This window comes from Mesocricetus auratus, unplaced genomic scaffold, assembly GCF_017639785.1.
Source record: "Mesocricetus auratus isolate SY011 unplaced genomic scaffold, BCM_Maur_2.0 Super-Scaffold_2245, whole genome shotgun sequence".
In the NCBI taxonomy this organism is placed as follows: domain Eukaryota; kingdom Metazoa; phylum Chordata; class Mammalia; order Rodentia; family Cricetidae; genus Mesocricetus; species Mesocricetus auratus.
The window spans coordinates 45,745,756-45,765,608 of NW_024429180.1; the positions used below are offsets into that span (position 1 = coordinate 45,745,756).

The 19,853-nt window shown below is 44.6% G+C and overlaps 2 protein-coding genes across 7 annotated transcripts in view; one reads left to right on the plus strand and one right to left on the minus strand.

Moving 5' to 3' along the window:
* Cog3 (component of oligomeric golgi complex 3) overlaps positions 1–3,564 on the plus strand; it is a 56,633-nt gene extending 53,069 nt beyond the window's left edge. Inside the window, exons 21-23 of the mRNA XM_005070956.4 lie at positions 735–862; positions 1,590–1,688; positions 1,827–3,564. Coding sequence (XP_005071013.1) covers positions 735–862; positions 1,590–1,688; positions 1,827–1,856 — 257 coding nt within the window. The 3' untranslated portion in view covers positions 1,857–3,564. The remainder of the gene's footprint in view (positions 1–734; positions 863–1,589; positions 1,689–1,826) is intronic.
* A 5,089-nt stretch (positions 3,565–8,653) lies between these two features.
* The window catches only part of Erich6b (glutamate rich 6B), a 55,611-nt gene continuing 44,411 nt past the window's right edge, over positions 8,654–19,853 (minus strand). For 5 of the 6 annotated variants that reach the window (XM_040729737.1, XM_040729698.1, XM_040729775.1 and 2 more), the window contains 6 exons: positions 19,187–19,248; positions 15,508–15,665; positions 13,007–13,092; positions 12,690–12,842; positions 10,805–11,033; positions 8,654–9,286 (listed from right to left, as the gene is read on the minus strand). In XM_040729737.1, coding sequence (XP_040585671.1) covers positions 9,077–9,286; positions 10,805–11,033; positions 12,690–12,842; positions 13,007–13,092; positions 15,508–15,665; positions 19,187–19,248 — 898 coding nt within the window. In that variant the 3' untranslated portion in view covers positions 8,654–9,076. The remainder of the gene's footprint in view (positions 9,287–10,804; positions 11,034–12,689; positions 12,843–13,006; positions 13,093–15,507; positions 15,666–19,186; positions 19,249–19,853) is intronic. The other variant, XM_021227682.2, reaches the window with a different exon arrangement.

Below are 19,853 nucleotides of genomic sequence, written 5' to 3' on the forward strand. Positions count from 1 at the left end.
GAAGACTCTTTACCTATTTCTCTACACCTTGTCAGTCATAGAAGTCTGAACCCTTTTACCAGTATTTCACTAGTTTAATTGGTATTGCATTTTGAGCGAGACTGAACATTTTAGAAATTATGAACCATCTTTTCCTTTGTAGCTATGTGGTGGTTTCCTCTTGAATATTTCATGCAGATGATGGACTACACTTATTTCCACATAGCCCTTTCAGATGCTACACTTGGGTAGCATAGCTCTTAAAAACATGTGGAATTTATTCCCTGTGTGGTCCAGGGTATAAGAACGTAATAAATGGGCACATAGTTCTGCTTCACCGTGTACAGATGAGCATCTTCTGAATGATCCAAGCAAAGAAGTGAGAGACACCCGACTGGGGTCAGCTCTACACATGGAGAGGCTTGTTTCTTACTCACTGTTTCTCTAAAAACAATAGAAAGTTTTAAACCTCATCTTTTACCGCCACATTCCAAAGGCACAAATTACAGTGCCTGTGAATGTCCTGAATCATGCTGGGGGACGTTCTGGCTCCATTAGTCCCTGGGTTTAGAGGTTGTACATAGCATATTCTTAATGAATGTTTAGAGGGCTTGTGATTTGATAAATAACAAGACACAGGGAATAGATTCTTTGGGAAATAAAGAGTCTTTGCTATTTTTTTTCTGTTACTCTCTGAATTAAAATGGAAAATTTTCTTTTCCTTTGTGACATTAACAAGGGTAATTTCTTCACAGCAAAGGTCAATGACCTTGTGGCCACTGCTTACAAGACAATAAAAACGAAGCTGCCATTGACATTGAGAAGCATGTCACTGTACTTGTCCAATAAGGACACCGAGTTCATCTTGTTTAAGCCTGTTAGGGTGAGTGGTGTACAGCTTGTTGCCTGGTGAATAAAGTGGCTTCTCTTACTGTCACCTTCTCTTCCTCCAGACATTTCAGATGTTAGTGATGTTAATGCTCTCTGTGATCTTCCAAAGCCTATGTTTGTCTGTTTATATCTTATTCTTGGCTCACTTTGCCTTAAATTTTTTGTTAATTTTGAAAGTAGAATTTAATAAATAAGCAAAAACAAATCAGATCTGCACTTTGCACTGTGGCTCAGCACTGGGGAGAGCAGCCCTTCAAGATTTACGCCCCATTTTACTAGTGCATAGAGGAAATAAATGACTTGTAACAGCCACCAAGGGATTAAGTGTCAGAGTAGATTTAAGACTTATAACTTCCAGTTCGTGTTGAGTTCACAGCTTTACCCAAGGCATTGGTCGATTTTTTTAAAGTGCATTTTATGTGTCTTGAAACTTTATTATCTTTTATGTAAGAAATTGCTGAAGACTTACTATGCTCTGGGGGGGATAAGATATATGAGAATTTAATGTTTCCAGGAATTATCTGATAAGTCTTCATCAGGTTGTGCTAGCATGTAAAATATTAAAGTACAAATTATATGTCTTTGGTAATCTCATAAAAATGTATTTCCTCTACTCATTTTGGCAAGAACCATGATGATTTAATACTCTTAGCATTTCTTGTTTATGACGTGTGCATATATCCCCTGGGCTGTCTGATACGGTCTCTCCTTCTTCTAAGAACAACATTCAGCAAGTCTACCAGAAGTTCCATGCTCTGTTAAAGGAAGAGTTCAGCTCTGAAGACATCCAGATCATTGCTTGCCCTTCAATGGAACAGGTATCCACAGACTACAGGCCTCTGCCTTTAGGCTGTAAACATTCAAAGCTTTTTCTTTCCTCATTCTTTTGGGACTTGAGACTTCTGAGGGTGGAATTCCATAGAGCAACTAATATAGGCCTCTCTCTTGCTTTTCAGCTAAACCTCCTGCTGTCAGTTTCTAAATAGTACCATTGGACCATGCGTGTCAACCATCTATCTCCTGGGAGAGGCCTGAAGAGTCCTGTAGCCTGCAGGATGCCCAAGAGCCCTATGTGGGATGACTCCTGAGAAACACAGATGTGCTGCTGGGTGCTGCCTGCAGAAGGAAACCTGAGTGAAGCCTAAGATCAAAGCGCCAAAGATTGACAGCCTCATTGAAATGGTCTCCAGAAATGGAGAGGAATAAGAGGTGGCCACGGGTTCACGGTGAAACGTTCCTCCACAGAGATTGTGCAATAAAAATAGGTTACAATAAATAGTGCAAAGGACTTCATAGGAACTCAGCTCACTGGAAAGCTGCTGGTCAAATTGTGGCCACTGCAAGGCATTTATCCACCGAGCATCCCGTAGTGATGGTTACTTGGAGAAATCTTACTTCTATATCCTGATGCAGCATTTCTCCCTGCCATCTTGGAATTGAGTTGGGAGTAGATTGGTTGCTTCCAAGAAGTCATCTTGCTTTTCCTGTACTCAAGCTATCGTCTTCCTATGGACTTGTGAGGCAGTTGCAAGAAGCCAAGGCCTCGCGTAAGGTCCTCTCCTGAACTGTATTCTCCTCACTAGACAGATGTGTCTCGGTAATCAGATCTTCCCAGGATGGGCACCAGTTTGTGAGTAGGAGTTACCAGTGATGGGGTCTTGAGTCTGGCACATCCCAGAGAGAGGGAAGTTTGTGGGGAGTGGGTCTCAGAAGTAGAGCTTAGTCACTGGCCTTCTGCTGGCCTTGGTTGCAATACTTTATGAAGTGAATACTCCTTAGTTGCCTATGCTGTACTAGACACCAGCTTTCTGGGGTCCTCAGTCCTGCAACAGCCGAACACCTAACTGTGGCAAGCACTGCCCATACATTAAACACGACACCAGTCAAGGGTCAGAAGACTATAAGCATCCCTGAATTCTCCTACAAATCCTCTCTGAATTTGGAATTGGATTGGTTTAGACCCTGGTGTTACAGTAAATGTAGCCTGCTTCTTCAGTTACTCAAACTGTAGACTTGAGGGTAGGACTGTGTTGAGGGCTCTGAAATAGGGCAGGTGACCTCATGGTGCAGATGGAGTGACAGGAGCAGCCTCTTGCACAGTGTGCATGTGGGTGACCCATCCTGATGCAACAGGCCACTTGTTTTTCAACCTAGTTTAAATTGGTGGTGGACGTTGCTTGGTAGAGCATATTACTCTATATTTTGGGAAACTCAAAGGTAAGAGGGGTCCATATTTTTCTTTGATATGAAATGAATGAGTTAAGGAAGATTGTATTTACTATTTTAATACATGTCTAATGTGATAAACTGTAATATCTAGTTCTGTGTATTATATGTACATTTGGTGTTCAGATAGCTTTTCCAAAGAAATGAGGGCGTAATTGTACAGCACTGTGACCCAGTAGTCTGATGCACAGAGCTGGATGCGTTCTCCAGGAGACACTTGTTCTTGGGTTTTATTTTATTTTTTATTTCTGAAAACACTCAACACCTTACCAAGTGCTGGGAAGGTGGTACTGATCCAATTTGTTTGCTGAATGAATATTTGTTTAAATCTGTACAGTTTCAAATGTTTACTTATACAGAATGTACATACTTTGAAATAATTAATTTAAAATGCTTTATATTATTTAGCTAGAAATTGCTGTTTTTAAATAAGTAAATTTTTTAAAAAATAAAGATCTTTGCCTTCTACTTTGTTGTCATGTGTTTGGTGTATATATATAGATTCTTTAAAAATATTTTAATTGCAAATTTTATTGGGACAAGTTGTAGACTCGTGTATATTTATAAGTAATCTCTGAGTTCCCTTTATCTTACTAATTCTGTTCAATGATAGTATCTTACAAGCTTGGTGTTCACTATAACCAGGATTTTGACATCGGTACACTCTGCTAATTATTGCGTAATAGTTGTGGAAGGACACTTTTGATCTCTCTTTAGTTTTTTGAGACAAGGTTTCTCTGTATAGCCCTGGCAGGCTTGGAACTTGCTTTGTAGACCAGCAAACTCAAGTCTGCTTGCTTCGGCCTCCCAAGCGCTAGGAGGTGAGCACCGGAGCCATCTTTGAGATACCGTAATGATTTGCTAGCTAGAGGGGTGTTTATTTTCTGTTACTTTAATATACCTGAGAGAAGTCAACATACGAACACAGAAAGCTCATTTTGGCTCACTGTTTTGGCTCCCATCATGATGTATTGATTGGAGACTGGAGAATAATCTCCTATAGCCATTGCTGGTTTTGAATAACTGAGTTCATTATATACCAAACACAAGTAGCCAAGTAGCAGACAGAAGCTTCCCATAATACAAAGCATCATCAAATCAAACACTCATGATATCCAGCACAAACTGGATGAGCCTGATTGGGCTTCCAACAGCCAGCAGAAATAAAGTAGGGTTACTAACCAACCTGAGCTTTCTCCTCAGTGGTGAGCTTCTAGCTGCACCTTGTCAGGCAGGCGGTTTCATACACAGGACACACAATAGTAACCTCTGTCAGAAATGCTCACCTTTTTGCTGTTTTCCCTGTCCTGTCACAGAACCAGAGGGATCAACCTGACTGGTGCAGCCTGACCTAGGACAGTTTGGGGGATTTGACAAAGTAAATATGCTGAGATGAGGGGAGGCTTGGACACAATCACCAGTACGGTGTATATTGCCGTCCCCATTGCTTAGGGGCTTGTGGCGAGGCCGCATGCCATGACAGGGGGAGCATGTGGTGCAGCAAGGCTGCCCTTGCAAGTCTGGGAATAAAAAAAAAAAAAAAAAGAAGGATGTGGGGGGGGGAGGGGAGGAGAGGTCCCATAACCCCTTTAAGAGCCGGCTTCTGACCAGAAGGCGTCCCCTGTAAACACTACCCTCGGTAGCACCATAGGCTGGAGAACAAGTTTTTAACACATGGACATTTGGGAGACATTCCAGGTCCAAACCAGAATGAGAGAAGTGTGGGTTTTTTTTTCCTGTAAAACTGCTAATTTCCCAAGTATTGTCAGCACAGATGGTTGCACTGAAATTAAGAAGTATTGTAATAACAATACAAACCAATTTGTATTTTCCCCCTGGTTTAACAATCCCAGATCTTCTCCCCCTGCTGGTACCTTATAAATAGGATATACAGTCAATTTTTTAAAGGGGATTGTTAGTTAAAGCAGTTTGCAGCTTGTGGGTTTTGACCTCTTTGGCCAACCACTGTCTCCAAAAATATTGACGTTATGATTTATAACTGCAGCAGAACCAGCTATGAAGTAGCAATGAGATGATTGTATGATTGGGGGTCAGCACAACGTGAGGAACTGTAATAAGGGGTTGCAGCGTTAGGAGGCTTGAAAACCACTGGGTTAGAGGGACCTGGAGATGTTGGTGATGGACCCTATTCAGGACAGGGGGACTTTGATTTTTTTCCCTCTGGGGTGCTTTCTGACTTCTAGTTTGTCTTTGAGACAGGGTTTTACTATGTGGCTGAGGCTGGCCTCCTGCCCAGTAGTCATCCTGCCTTGGCTTTTGTAGAGGTGGCGGTACAGGTACGTGCTACCGCACCTTGCTTCAGTGGGAACCCTTCTTTCTGAAATGGGTGAGGCCTGTAGAAACCAGCACAGAGGCATCTGTTTATACAGTCACCTGACCAATGTCTTATTTTCCCTTAAATACAAGTTAAAGAGACATTTTCCAGTTACACAAATATGCTCCCTATCTGTCATCTGTAGTGCTTGAATCCCCATACAAAGCATGACAGTCTCATAAGTGAGCTCCCTTTCCCAGAACAAACCATTACGTGTTTGGCATATGGCCTCCATATTTTTCTATGTATATTTTAAGACAAGTTTTCTTATCAGATTGGGCTTTTTCACACACTTAGTTGAGTTTTAATTAGTGTGTAGAACCACACATTCATTTACTGAAGTGTTTTCAAGTTGTACTTAAAACATTTTTGCTCCTAAATATTTTAGCATCAATCTCTTGCAGAATGAGAATACTCTTTTGCAAGTCCTGGTATTATTATTACAGGTAAAAAACAAATTGAGCATCTACTATGTAGTCTATATGTCAACTTACTTACTGCCTCTCTGCAATCTTGCAGATTTTTCAAAGTCTGTTTGCACGCTTTACTTGGTTGTCACACCTCTTCAGTGCCCCCTCTCCTCTTTTGTGCATGGCATGCATGCATGCATGTGTATGCAGATACTTGCTTGTGTGTATGGAGGCCCAAATATATCCCAGGAGCCTTCCTTGATCACTCTCCATCTTAGATGTTGAGGCAGGGTCTCCCTGAACCCAGAGCTCCCTGATTTGGCTAGTCTAGTCATCCAGTTTGCTTGGGGAATCCTCCCCTGCCTCCTGAATGCTGGGGTTATAGCTGGGCCAGGACATCTACTTAGTATTTGTGTGAGTATTGGAGAATTGAACTCAGTTTTCTCATGCTTGCCTGGTAATTGCTTGACCTACAGAACCATTTCCTGACCCTTTTCAATTCCTTTTGATTTGACCACTCTCAACTTTTGGTGATAACTCTTTACTTCCTTCCTTCCTTCCTTCCTTCCTTCCTTCCTTCCTTCCTTCCTTCCTTCCTTCCTTCCTTCCTTCCTCCCTCCCTCCCTCCCTCCCTCCCTCCCTCCCACCCTTCCTCCCTCTTTCCTTTTTTTTTTCTTTTTTAAAACTAGGCTAGCTATCTTACATAATGAACCAAAGCCTGGATTTTCCTGCGTTTTCCCATTAGTAAATTAGATTCTCTAAGGTTATAGTATATTCGGTCTTCCCAAATACATGAAATGTTAGTCCAGGCAGAGATGCACTCGGCCACAACAAACTAACCAATACCCCTGTCTTCAACTGGGTTGCCATGATCAACAACAGCAGTCTGAGCAGTGGTGATGACTCCATACCCCTCTTCTTCATCAGGGGATAGAGGCAATGTCTGAAGACCCTTAGGTTGTCCTGACGAGTGTGTGGGGTCTGGAGACAATGGAAAAGGAGGAATTATTTTGGGTCATGACTTCAGTCCATGCTTGGTTCTGTCTGTTTGGGCCTGTGGTGGTCTGAGTGTCATCGTGGGAAATAATGATGGAGCAGAACCGCTGATGTAGTGTATCAAGGAAGTAGAGGAGAGGAGGGACCAGGGATCCAGCATCTCTTTAGAGGACACATCCTAGTTACCCAGCTTCCTTGTACTGGGCCTCACCTCTGAAAAGTTCCTCTAACTCCCAATAGTGCATCAAGCTGGGGACCAGGTCTTTGATAGTTAAGGGTGGGGCTAGGGGCACATTTAATATCCAAAGCACAGCAGTAAGTGAAAAGGGCTCTCCAGACACGGAGCATAGATGTGGTGCCAAGATGTTGCTGTTGGTGTGCAGGGGATGCCAGCACAGTGCCAAATTTGCTGAAGTCTTTACCTTCAGCAACAGTGTTCTGTTTCTGCAGTGACACCACTCACCAACAAGGTGTGACAGCCCCACACTGTGGGTTCCTCTGAGAGTCTTCGTTAGTTCTACTTCAGCTGCTCAGGTGATAGTTTGGGGGTGTGGCATTTGGGAAATCATCAGGGGAGTAGGACACAGAGGTGGCACTGCTCACACTAGACAATGGCTAATTGCCAGGCTGGACTGAGAGGTGTTTTGTTGGTTGAGGCTGGGGTTAAGGCCATTCTGGGGAGAGTGGATGCCCCAAAAGGCACTTTGTGAGGGACCACCAAGCTCAACTCCTACTTTTCTACAAACTCCTCAATGCCATACTTAGGTATCATGGAGCTCTGTTTACACTACATAATCCCCCCCCCCCTGCACACTGGATCGGACCAAAGGTGTCTAATGGAGGCAGAGTGGGCCAGAGACCACCAGGATCTTCAAGAGTGCACAGAGGAGAAGCCTGTGAACTGGGATGTACCGGAAGCCTCTTTAGCACAAGTCAGGCATCCCAGGGCAGGGCCATCTGGGCTCTGACCTAGAGGTCACTGCCAGCTCGGCAGAGTGTTCTAGCTTGATGACGACACATTTCCCGCTTTGGTCTAGCGACCGAGTTAATGACTAATCAGTGACCCAAAGAGCCCTTAGCTATCTGAGGGGTAGACTTGCGGGCCCCGTGGGCCTCAGTTCAGCTTCTGGTTTAGGGAACTAAGTGCAGACTGGTGTTGGGTTTCTGTCTAGGTTTTCTTTTGCTATGACAGAGTTGGGTGGACCAAGTGGCCATCTGTGGTGGGGTCGGTGTTAGTGACTGTCTTCAGGCAGTGCAGAAACAGTGGGGTCCCAGAGTGAGGGTTTTCTCAGCTTGGCATGAGCAACAGTGGTCTGTACTGTTCCCCAAATGTGCCAAAGCCAGGAGTGGGCTATGGCCATGTTAGCGGAAACTTGATGGATGGGACAGTCTTCCAGAGGGCCCCGGGATGAACCGGGATGGGTCCTGCATCAAAATAGATGAAGTGTAGAAGTGTTCCAGGGCAACCTTGAGGTTTGGAGATACTCTGACATGGGGAATCATACAAATAGCCATGTGGTTACAAGGGTGATGTCACTTAGTAGACAGGTAGCTTATAGACTGTGAAGAGAGTCATTGTGCCTCTCTTGGCTTCCGTGTCCTCAAGAGAAATACCACCTGTGTCACAGAGCCACATGGCCCGACTAGCTCATGGCACATTCTTGGTAAATGGTAGTTAGAATCATGACAAAACGACACAGGACAGAGGATGGGGTTGACTCTGTAAACCAGGGGAAACACAGCCTTATCTAAGAGATGCACCCTGGTGGATCATTACCTTGGATACTGTCTGCACGAGTGAATTCAATACTCTTGACTCTGTCACACAGAACTATTTCTAGGTCCATTTTACAGAAAACAGAAACTAAAGGAATAAATCTGCTTGCCCAAAGACACACAGACAAGAATGGACAGAGCTTGGTGATCTATGTCTTCAGTGAAAGCAAGTTCTGACAGCCACGGCAGAATTTCTGTACTGCAGGGATGGTAGCAAGGGGGCATGTGGTGGCCAATGTTACCTACTGAGATGATGATATGTCTCCAAGAACTTGTTAGGTCAGGGCCGACCACTACGCCTTCCCTGTGCCCAGCCACACCCTTCTCTCTTTGACCCCCAACAAAGGAGCTGGGACAGGTCCTGAACTACAAGCTACCTTCCAAAGACATGAACAGGTCTCTGTGGGTGGCCTGCAGCCCCTGAGGTCATGCAGCGGAGGCCCCAGGCGATTTGGTGGCTGTCCTACACCCAGATTCGAGATTTCCTCATGCTGAGGCTATTCAGCGCTGCCTGGATGACCTCTGTGAAGTGTTCCAAGTCTGGCAGGGTCAGGAAGTTCAGACTCCTACTTATTTTACCCAGAAGGGCCTGGATCTTCCACGATGTTGGGCCGGGTCCTGTCTCCAGGACCGTCTTCTTCTTCATGGCTTGAAGCAGTTTCAGGTTTACAAACTGTGGGGTGTGTAGAAGGCTGGGTGAGGATTAGTGCTGCTCAGACGCCGTACCCCCACCCAGGGCTTAGCCCCACTGTGACCCCGCTGGATATCCCGGGAGCCTTCACCCTCGGGGGCAGAGCTCCGCCCCTAGCCCTGCTACCTGTACCCTTCCTGGACCGCTCCTATGGTCAGGTGACCTGCCGATGGGGCTCCTTTCTAGGGGAACCAGGGCTGAGGCAGCTCTTGTGTCTGCGCAGTTCTGTACTATTTTGGGGTGTGTATGTGAGAACGGTGCTCTTGGGGAGGACCAAAGAGGATAAATTTCTCCCTTGCTTCTGGCCTTAGTTTCCGACAGGGCCACTGTGAACCAGCGAAGCAGCTTGTATAGACAGCATGCATCTGTTCCACAGGAGGCTCCTTGGGGTGTTGGTGTCCCTGGCGCCCAATCCTGAGGTGCTGGCATGTCACATGAATGGGTGTGTATGTGTCTGAGTGTGAGGAAAAGGAAGGCAATATGATTGCAGTGGTTTGAATGAAAATGGCCCCCAAGGGCTCCTAGGAAGTGGCACCATTAGGAGGTTTAGTCTTGTTGAAGGAAGTGTGTCCCTGGAGGCGGCCTTGGAGGTTTCAGAAACTCTGTTTAGCCCAGCGTGTCTCACTTTTCTGCCTGCCCATGCAGATGTAGAACTCTCAGCGCCTTCTTCAGCACCATGTCTACCTGCATGCCATGATGTCAATGAACTAAACCTCTGAGCTATAAGTCAGCCCCAATTCAATGCCTTCCTTGATAAAAGTGGCCATCATCATGGTGTGTCTTCACAGCAATTGAAACCCTAAGACAATGGCTAACCTTGATTGTTGTGCTGGGTGGTTTTTAGTCGACTTGGCACAGGCTAAAGTCATCTGGGAGGAGGGAACCTCAATTCAGAAAATACCGCCATAAAATTGGGCTGTAGGTAAGCCTGTAGGACATTTTCTGAATTAGTGAGGAAGGGCCCAGTCCATTGTGGGTGGGGCCATCCCTGGGCTGGTGGTCTTGGGTTCTATCAGAAAGCAGGCTGAGCAAGCCAGGGGAAGCAAGGCAGTAAGCAGCATTCCTCCGTGGCTTCTGTATCAGCTCCTGCCTCCAGGTTCCTGCCCTGTTTGAGTTCCTGTCCTGACTTACCTCAATGAAGAACAGTGATAAGGAAGTGTAAGTCAAATAAACCCTTTCTTCCCCAACCTGCTTTTGTCATGGTGTTTTGTCACAGTGACAGAAACACTAAGACAGGCTTGTCACCTTCATTGGACTGAGAATCACCTTGGAGATTACTAAAGCACACTTTTCTCTGTGTGACAGCATTTTTAGATATGGATTAATCCCTTGATGGATTCTGAATAGGATGGCATTGTTATAGGGGGTGATGAAAAATCCAAGGTGCAGTCTAGCTGGAGGAAGCAGTCTACCCAGAGTATGTTCTTGGGGACAGTATATTTTCCTCACTCTGATCCCTTCTCATTCCCTCTTGTCTGATTGGGGGAGTGAAGACTTTACCTTGAACTTGGTGCCCATGTTTAAGCAAATCTTCTTCTGTTTGGGGGCAAAGAAGCAGAAGATGACCTTGTCCTGGCTCCTTATTTGTACGTGGATGTACTTGTTGAGTTTCAAAGTGATGCTCATGATGGGGGGCGCGTGCACATGGAATCTCAGGTTCCACCAGTTCCAGGCCTTCTGATGCTTGTCTTTGGGGAAGTAGTAGCCCAGGAGTTTGCTCAGGCTCAACCTGGGGGATGGAGATGGGTCAGAAACCACATCTGGTGCTTGGGCCTGCTCCTGAGTCAGGGCTCCTGGTCCCCTCTGACCCTCATTCTCTCCCTTCTCTGCCTAAGCCTACAAGGTTTTGGTGGGTGTGCTGGATAGTTTTATGTCGACTTGATACAAGTTAGAGTCATCTAAGAGGAGGGAGCCATAATTGAGAAAATGCCTCCGAAAGATTCAGTTGTAGGCAAGCCTGTAGGGCATTTTCTTAATTAGCGATTGATGGGGGAGGGCCCAGTTCATTGTGGGTGGTGTCATCCCTGGGCTGTTGGTCCTGGGTTCTATCAGAAAGCAGGCTAAGCAAGCCATGGGGAGCAAGCCAGTAAGCAGCAGCCCTCCATGGCCTCTGCATCAGCTCCTGCCTCTGGATTCCTGCCTTGTTTGAGTTCCTGTCCTGATTTCCTTTGATGAACAGTGACATACATGTAAATGAAATAAATGCTTCCCAACTTGCTTTTTAGTTGTGGTGTTTCACTGAAGCAACAGTAACCCTAACTAAGACAGTGGCATAGAGCGGTTCCAACAAGGAATGTGCACCCAGATCTAGGCTCTATCTTTAGATTCAGTCATGGCTTCCCTTTGCCTCATGCAGCAATCCTCCTCTCCTGCTCCTCGCTCCCTTGAGAGCTTTGCATAACTCTTCTCCACCCTAGTGATCCCAGGCCCACAGATCTCTCTCCTGCTCTGACCATCTCTCTGCCCTTTGGGTGTTGACAGACCTTGGGGTTATAGCTGCTATTCAATGACTTTTAAACTCACTTTTTATCAGGAAGAGTAAATGCCCTAAGATCTGTGCATCAGGTTTACATACAACTCAGGGCAAGTGACTGCTATCCTTTGTGTCCACATTTCTTCACCTACAGTGACCAGGTCCCGGATTTCTTCGAGTTCTCTTCTGACCTTAAAACTTTAGAGAGAAGAGACCGCATGCCACAAGACAAGATTTGCTATCATTAACTGCATTTCTTGCCTTAAGGACCCGACTTTGCAAACAGCATGTTCTACACACGTGACTGTCCAAGGAGAGCAGATAGTACTCGAGTACATAAGCCAACCAGACAATGGCATTTGGAAGCCAAGGCCTGGGGGACGAGAGTAGACTTTTAGAAATAAAACAGCCTTTGGTTTTGATGAAAATGCATTGACCCATGATAGTAGCTTTCTCCCACTCCGTAATCACTTCAGCTGGAAGAGCAAGTACTGAGGGGACCTAGTAATCTTGAACTGGAAAGAGAAAGCTTTCACCATTGCCAGAACTGGAGACTTAAGAAACAAGCTTGATCTTAATGAAATATTTAGAATGTGTCTTTTGACTCTGTATATGATGTGTCTGTTCCGAAGCCCCACTCCCAGGCTTCTAAAATGGAGAGCCCCTTTTGGGGGCAGTTCTTACGAGGTTGGACCTTTGGAGGGTGTTTAGAGGTGAAGCCAGTGGCCTGTGGTCATAGAGGCCATGACTGCTCTTTCACTCTGGGGGGTGCTGTGACACCTTCTCTTGAGGGCACGGTCTGTACGAGTCCTTTGTGGTGTCCCTTCTCTTGTTCCCAGCATGCACAAATTAGGAGACAGGGACCAGGCTTCCACATGGCCCAAGTGGTGGCGTCTGAAGACTCCAACTTACCAGATCCCTCCATCCTCATTGTAGAAGGTGGCATGGCCAGAGTTGGTGACAAGGCCTCGGACCTTTTTTTCTGTGCTGTCTTCCAGAACAATGTATGTGGCCTTGGTGAGCCCATTACAGGCGATGAGCAGAGCCAGGTTCCCTGACGGGTAGCTTCGAGTTGGTTAAGGCACAAGCAGTTTCTTTGGTCAGCCCCTCTCTCCCAGAGAAAAGTTAGGCACCAAAGAGAACACAGTTCTCAGTCAAAACACATATGCCAGGCCAAAATCGTGAACATTTTAGGTCAACATGAGCATCTCCTCTTCCCCAGTGGATACTATATCTGGCCCGTGCCATTAGGAAAAAGAATGTGGAAATTCTTCCCACTGTGGTAGGCAATTAATTTTCCGTCACCTCGATGTGCCTGAGAAGAAGAGACAGGGAAAGCAGGCAGGTGACAACTGTCCTTCAGGGAGAGGTGGGATCACTCTCGTGCTCAGCATCTGCCTCTGCTTGCTCCGAGCACTCATATGCTACCTTAATGGAAAGGCGGCTAAGCCATAGAGAGCACTAGTTGCTCCTGCAGAGGGCCCAGGTTCATCCCCAGAACCCACATGGTGGTTCACAACTAATTGTAACTCTGGTTCCAGGGGATCCAACAACCTCTTTTAACCTCCACAGGCACCAGACATGCACCTGGTACACATACATACATGCAGGCAAATCACTCATACATGTAAATAAGTCTTAAAAGAAGACATATACTCTCAACATTGCAGAGGCAACATGTGTGAAATGAAGATGTGGGTTAGGTCTCTCAAACCTGTGAGGAAGGCTTGGCAATCCCTCTATCTCCTGCACACATCACCCCAGTCTCTGCCTCTGTTTCTGTGTGGTAATGGTTTCTTTCACGGTTTCTTGTAAGTGGGTAGGGACCTATCTACTCGTTTACTATTCTAATATGCCTTCATCTGTGTTTGACTAATTACATCCCCAGGGATGCTTTTTCCAGCTGAGGCCATACTCTATGGCACTGGAGGTTAGGACATTAACATTTCCCTTTAAGGGAACACAGTCAACCCGCAACACTGGTAAATTAAGTTTTTAAAACGTTGTTCTTGAATTACTTTTAGTAAATGATATTTTTCTAGGAAATTATCATTTTATGTAAAACATTTCATTTATTGCCATACAAAACTTGCATATACTGTTAAAAAAATCTTGACTTCCCCTGTCCTTATGTCTTCATTCTTTTTATACTTAAAAAATTTTCCCCCTGTATCAATCTTGCCAGAAAGCCTGCTTGCTTTGCTAGTTTTTTATTTCAACACACTGGTTTATGTTTTATTTGTTCCAGTTCTTTGTTTATGCCTTGTAAGTTTCTTTTGTAGATCTGAATACTAACCTTTGGGCTTCTACCCTTCTTCTTCATGATTTCCCCACTTCTTCCTGCATTTTACGAGCAGTTAAAATAACAAGGTCCAGTTATTGTGCTATCTGTTTCCCAGGAGTGAAGCCATTTCATTTTCATCTTTATTTCATCTTAACATTTTCAAGGACCAATATGATTTCTTCTTTGATGTCAGAGCTATGTCAGTGTTTTTACATTTGGCAATGGATATGGTACGTTTGGTGACACCATCGTTGTTATTAATGAAAATGCATTGGAGGACTTAGTTTATATGATGTTTGCTGTTACTTGTTTAGTGGGCTATTGTGTGCCCAGTCTGCAGATACCCCACGGGTGTATAGAAAAGCTATGTGAGTTGATTAGGCTAATTGGAGAATGCTTCCTTTAGTTTATTGAAGTGAGAACGGGTGGGGGAGTGAGGGAGCCAGGATCTAGTGAGGCTTCTAACCCTATCGTGTAACCTAGAGGACCTTTCCCCTGTGTGCAGAAGTTTGCTCGGGTTGCCTGTATCTCCCTTCTACATGTAGGAAGGAGAGATGGAGGGTGTGGAGCACGTATGGAGGTCGGATGATACTGGACAGTGCTGCTCTCCCGTTTTCTTCCATCACGATCGTACGCACACTGCTAGCTGATTTTCCTCTGAGTGCAAACTGATGACACTCCACTCTGGACACCCAACTGGCACTTTCCTGCCCAGCTCCCTTGCAGCTAAGCGGGGGTCGTGTGAGTGTCCTCCTTGATGGCATTTAAATGTGACTTATAGCTTTGGGAATTCTATCAAGGCAAGTAGGCACCAGAACTCTGGGATAATAAAGACCACTTGATATATAAGCCAGGCTAACTTCTTACCCATGATTCTCCTGCCTCGGCCTCTAGCTCCATTCTATGCATGTGCTTCAATTTATTCACTGAGTAACTGATTTTTACAATGTTGATTCTAATTTATTACCAAGGAAACTGCCTATTAAATTAAGTTTACTATTAAAGAATTGTTCATTTATTTTAAAGTGTGTGTGTGTGTGTGTGTGTGTGTGTGTGTGTGTGAGAATACCATGTGTGTCGGTGCTTGAGATGTGACATACCTAGACTTGGAGTTATGGTCAGTTGAATTGCCTGATATGGGTGTTGGGACTTGAACTCAGGTCCTCTGTACATTCTCTTAGCCATCTCTGCAGTCCCACTATGCAGTTTCTTTATTCTGATCCTTACACCTAATTGCTTAATACAGGTCCTATGGGGAGAAGATGCTCAACCGGGCTACTGAAACCCCAGTCAATGTTCCAACAGTCTACATAGGCAGCTGGGTCTCTACATATGGAGGACATTTTTTTTTCTTGTTTGTGTCCACTGGTGATGCGTGTGCCTCACCGGATCCAAAAATAAAAACAAAACAAAACAGGGAGCACATGGACACATTGCCATTTTTACCTTCATCTTTGCCTGTGTCCATTCTGTATCTAGCTTTAACTTCTTCCTGAGAGTAGAGCTATGTCTTAGGATCTTTTCTGTGTCTGGCTTCTCAGGCCGTATCAGAGTTGATAGTAGGTATGTAACGGTAGTGGTCGTCTCGGGCATTTCCTCGTCTGCTGTTCAGAGAGTATACGACAAGTGCTTTCATTCGGGTGACTGCATCAGTTACGGTATTGATGGGGGAAGAGGAACTGAGTTAGACTCCATCTGACAAGGTGCTCCAGGGTTTGAGGGCTCAGCCACTCAGCAGGTAAGTGGGGCATGCTGGGGGACCAGGGGAAGCAAGGCCTATTTCTCCATTTAGCCATTCAACAGGTATCATTATGGGCCCAATGTGCTCCAGCCCCATGCTGGGTGACAAGCAGAGGTGAAGCGTAGCCAGCACAGCCTGGAGGATGCAGGGGTGCAGTTATGTATTCATTACAGAACAGTGGGTGCTGCACTTGGCTGAACTCATGGGATTAGCTTTTCAAAAAAAAAGGGAAATGTAAAATATAAATGTCTGCTAACATGTTATTTAAGATGTAGGAAGAAGCCCTTCTTTTGAGGTCTGATGGCTGGTGCCCTTGATCATTTTTATTTAAATTACACTTTAGTTTTAAATTAATTTTTGAGATAGGATCTCATGTAACTCAGGGTGGCATTGATCTCCTGACCCGGTGACTACCTCTGGGGTGCTGGAATTATAGGCACATGCCTCAGCTCCTGGTTTATGCAGCACTGGGGTTTGAACCTAGGAGCTAGTACTTATAAGACAAGCACTCTCTTGACTGGCCCACATACTAAGCTCCATAGTTTATTTCTCGCAATTCAGTTTTGACAATTTCTAAAAGGTTAATAATCTTTAAAAATATTCTACACAGTCTCCAAACATTTTGCATATTTGGTTCACATTGTGCGAAAAGCAGGTTTTTGAAATGTTATTTTCTTATTGAGCTTCTAAAAGAGCATTTTAACCTAGTTTTCATGGAAACCCATTTCTATATTAATCTTCTTGTCTTTTTATAACAGTAGAGCTAGAGGGCCAAGCTCCCTTCCCATGCTTCTCGGTGAGCTGAACAGGGTACCAGGAACCACAGCGAGCACCTGCTGCCCTTGACATCACTCTCGGTGGGGGTAAGGACACTGACTTCCTTAGCATCTGGGTCAGGGGAAGCTGGTTAAACAAGCCCTCATGTCTGCCATTTGGGGCCAGTATAGGCTGCCATGAGAGCTCACAGGGAAAGGGAATAAGGTTTTGAAGACCAAGTGTCTTCAGTAAGGCATGTCTATAATGTGCAATATTTGAGGGGGTCCTAACATAAGAACTGGGTGGCTGAGGATTGGAGTAGGAATGTGTTAGTAGGGACTTGGTAGAGGCAGGCACTGCTAGACCATCAGTTTGCTTGTGTTCTCAAAAACATCCTGAGTACAGAGAAGTATCCTAAGCATGATGAGGAGCATGGTCCCCACTGTCTCATGTGTTATGCCAGATGGGTACAAATGCTTTGAAGAGCTGCTATGCAGAGAAAGAAGGATGTCTAGTGGCAGGTGCATACTGTGCTTTATAAAAGGAAGCCAAAGAAAATATTACTGAGAATGTAGCATTTAAGCAGAGTCCTGGATGAGGTGAGGGAGTCAGCCACAGGATGTTGGAGACAAGGGTGTCCCAGGCAGAAGTAACAGAAAGTACTGAGGCTTTACAGCAGGGGGACATTGGCTCTGATGATGACAGGGCAAAAAGTCAGTGTGGCTTGAGAGGCAATGTTGAGAACCTTGTAAACTCTATGAAGAATGTAGACATCTTGGAGATCATGGGATCCAGTGAAAAGTCATAATGCTAATGTGTGGGAACAATGTGAAGAAAGCGGGGAGTCAGGGAGAACTGAATCTCAAGGAAAAAGTGTCCAAATCCCAGATTCCTTAAAATGGAAAGACTTTGTCTCTGACTATGACAAGCGTGACGTTGCTGTGAAACAGTGTGTTCAGGGTGCCACCCAGCAGCTGGTCAGCTTTGCAGATGGACTGGGCGTGAAGCTGGGGTTAAGCCTCAGTGCCACAGGAAAGCCAAGAGTTTTGCATTTTGATGGTGTCTAATGTAAGTTGTAAAGTTGTGTCATGTTCTTTGATGGTTTCTAATGTAAGTTGTAAAGTTGTGTCATGTTCTTTGATGGTTTCTAATGTAAGTTGTAAAGTTGTGTCATGTTCTTTGATGGTTTCTAATGTAAGTTGTAAAGTTGTATCATGTTCTTTGATGGTTTCTAATGTAAGTTGTAAAGTTGTATCATGTTCTTTGATGGTTTCTAATGTAAGCTGTAAAGTTGTATCATGTTCTTTGATGGTTTCTAATGTAAGTTGTAAAGTTGTGTCATGTTCTTTGATGGTTTCTAATGTAAGTTGTAAAGTTGTATCATGTTCTTTGATGGTTTCTAATGTAAGTTGTAAAGTTGTATCATGTTCTTTGATGGTTTCTAATGTAAGCTGTAAAGTTGTATCATGTTCTTTGATGGTGTCTAATGTAAGTTGTAAAGTTGTGTCATGTTCTTTGATGGTTTCTAATGTAAGTTGTAAAGTTGTAGCATGTTCTTTGATGGTTTCTAATGTAAGTTGTAAAGTTGTAGCATGTTCTTTGATGGTTTCTGTTGAATCATGTTCTCTCAGGCCTCCTCCTCTTTGTTCTTGTTATTGCCCCCCTCCTCTTCCTCCTACTCCTTTTCTTCTCCTCTTACCCCTCTTTTTTTGTTTTGAGACATGGTTTCTCTGTGTGGCTCTGGATGCCCTGGAACTCACTCTGTAGACCAGATTGGCCTTGAACTCAGAGATCTACCTGCCTCTGTCTCCTGACTGTTGGGATTAAAGGTGTGCATCACCACTGCCCAGCTACTGTGTGCCTTTTTGTTGGAATAGATGGTCCTGGATAGGAGATGCTATCTCATTCAATGATGCAAAATAAAAACACAAGGACTCTTGTTCTGAAATCACTAAGGATTTCAAGACAATGACAGCAGGACTTTATAACAAGCACAGAATTGTTTGCAGAGTGGCCACCTGTATAGTTTCCAACCTTAGCCTGGAAATTAGAGTTTTAAGACATGTGGGGAGGTATATCATTAATACAGGACAATAGGCCAGACACAGGAAGTAAGTGGATAGCGTCTCAAAGGTGCCTAGAGGTTTCCTTGGAACTGGCTATCTCAAGACCATGAAGGGGAAGACACTCATCAGTTAAAACCATTGCTTTTCTGTATAGGCTGCTCAAAAAGTTTAGGCTTCAGGTATCCAGAGGGTTCAGGCAGGCATGATGGTGGTGCATTATGGTGACCCCAATCTTATTATTATTTCATTTTCAAATTGGAAGTTGTGCTGGTTAGTTTTAACTGTCAACTTGACACAGCCTAGGATCACATGGGAAGAGTTTTAATCAGGAATTATCTAGATCAGGTTGGCCTGTGGGCATGTCTGTGGGTCAGTCTTGATTATAGGATTGCCTTGATTGTTAATTGCTGTAGGAAGACATGGGCCATTGTAGGTGGCACCATTCCCTAGGCAGTGGGAGTGGGGTTCCTGAGTAGTATTAGAGAGGAGAAATCTAGCTGAGAGCAATCAAGTAGGCAAACAAAGGTCAGGCATGGGTAGAGACTGGTAGAATGGTGCTTACTGTGATGTCTTTTCATAATCCACAGAATTGTTTCTCTGTATTTGTTAAAATTTTTCTTCAACCTGAAAGAAATGTAAATAATCTTCAAAAGTCAAGTTTAACCCATGTTTGCGTATCACAATAAACAGTGTAGTGGGTTTAGAGGTTCTGGAGTCTTTTATCAGGGAAAGCTAGATGGATGGCTCTGCTGTCTGACCCACATTCCCTTCTGGTTGGTGCTCTCAAGAATTAAGGGATGTCACATGGCATCTACTCAGTTCTTTCCATGTGGCCTGTAACTGATCAGCATGGGTAGTTAAACTGATCTTTCAAACTGAATCCAGTGAAGCTCATGTTGGGGCCAGGAACAGACATGGAGGTCCAGGTGCCAGAGTATCTATACGAGTTAAGTTCCTGCAGCCTGCTTCTCTATGGTTTATCTGAATCCCACGGGGGCTACATCTGGACATGGCTTGGAAAAATAGCATTGTCCATGAACTGGCCAGAACCATGCAAAAGCCCTTGAAACTCAAAACAATATGTAACCATTCCGATTGCTAGATTCAACCAAATAGAAACGACACCAGTATCCATGGGAAACAGACATTAAATCAGTTCTGGTAGAAAAACATTCAAGCAGGCTTAGCTAATGTGATTTATCTTTAAAGACAGATCAAGCACCACCTTC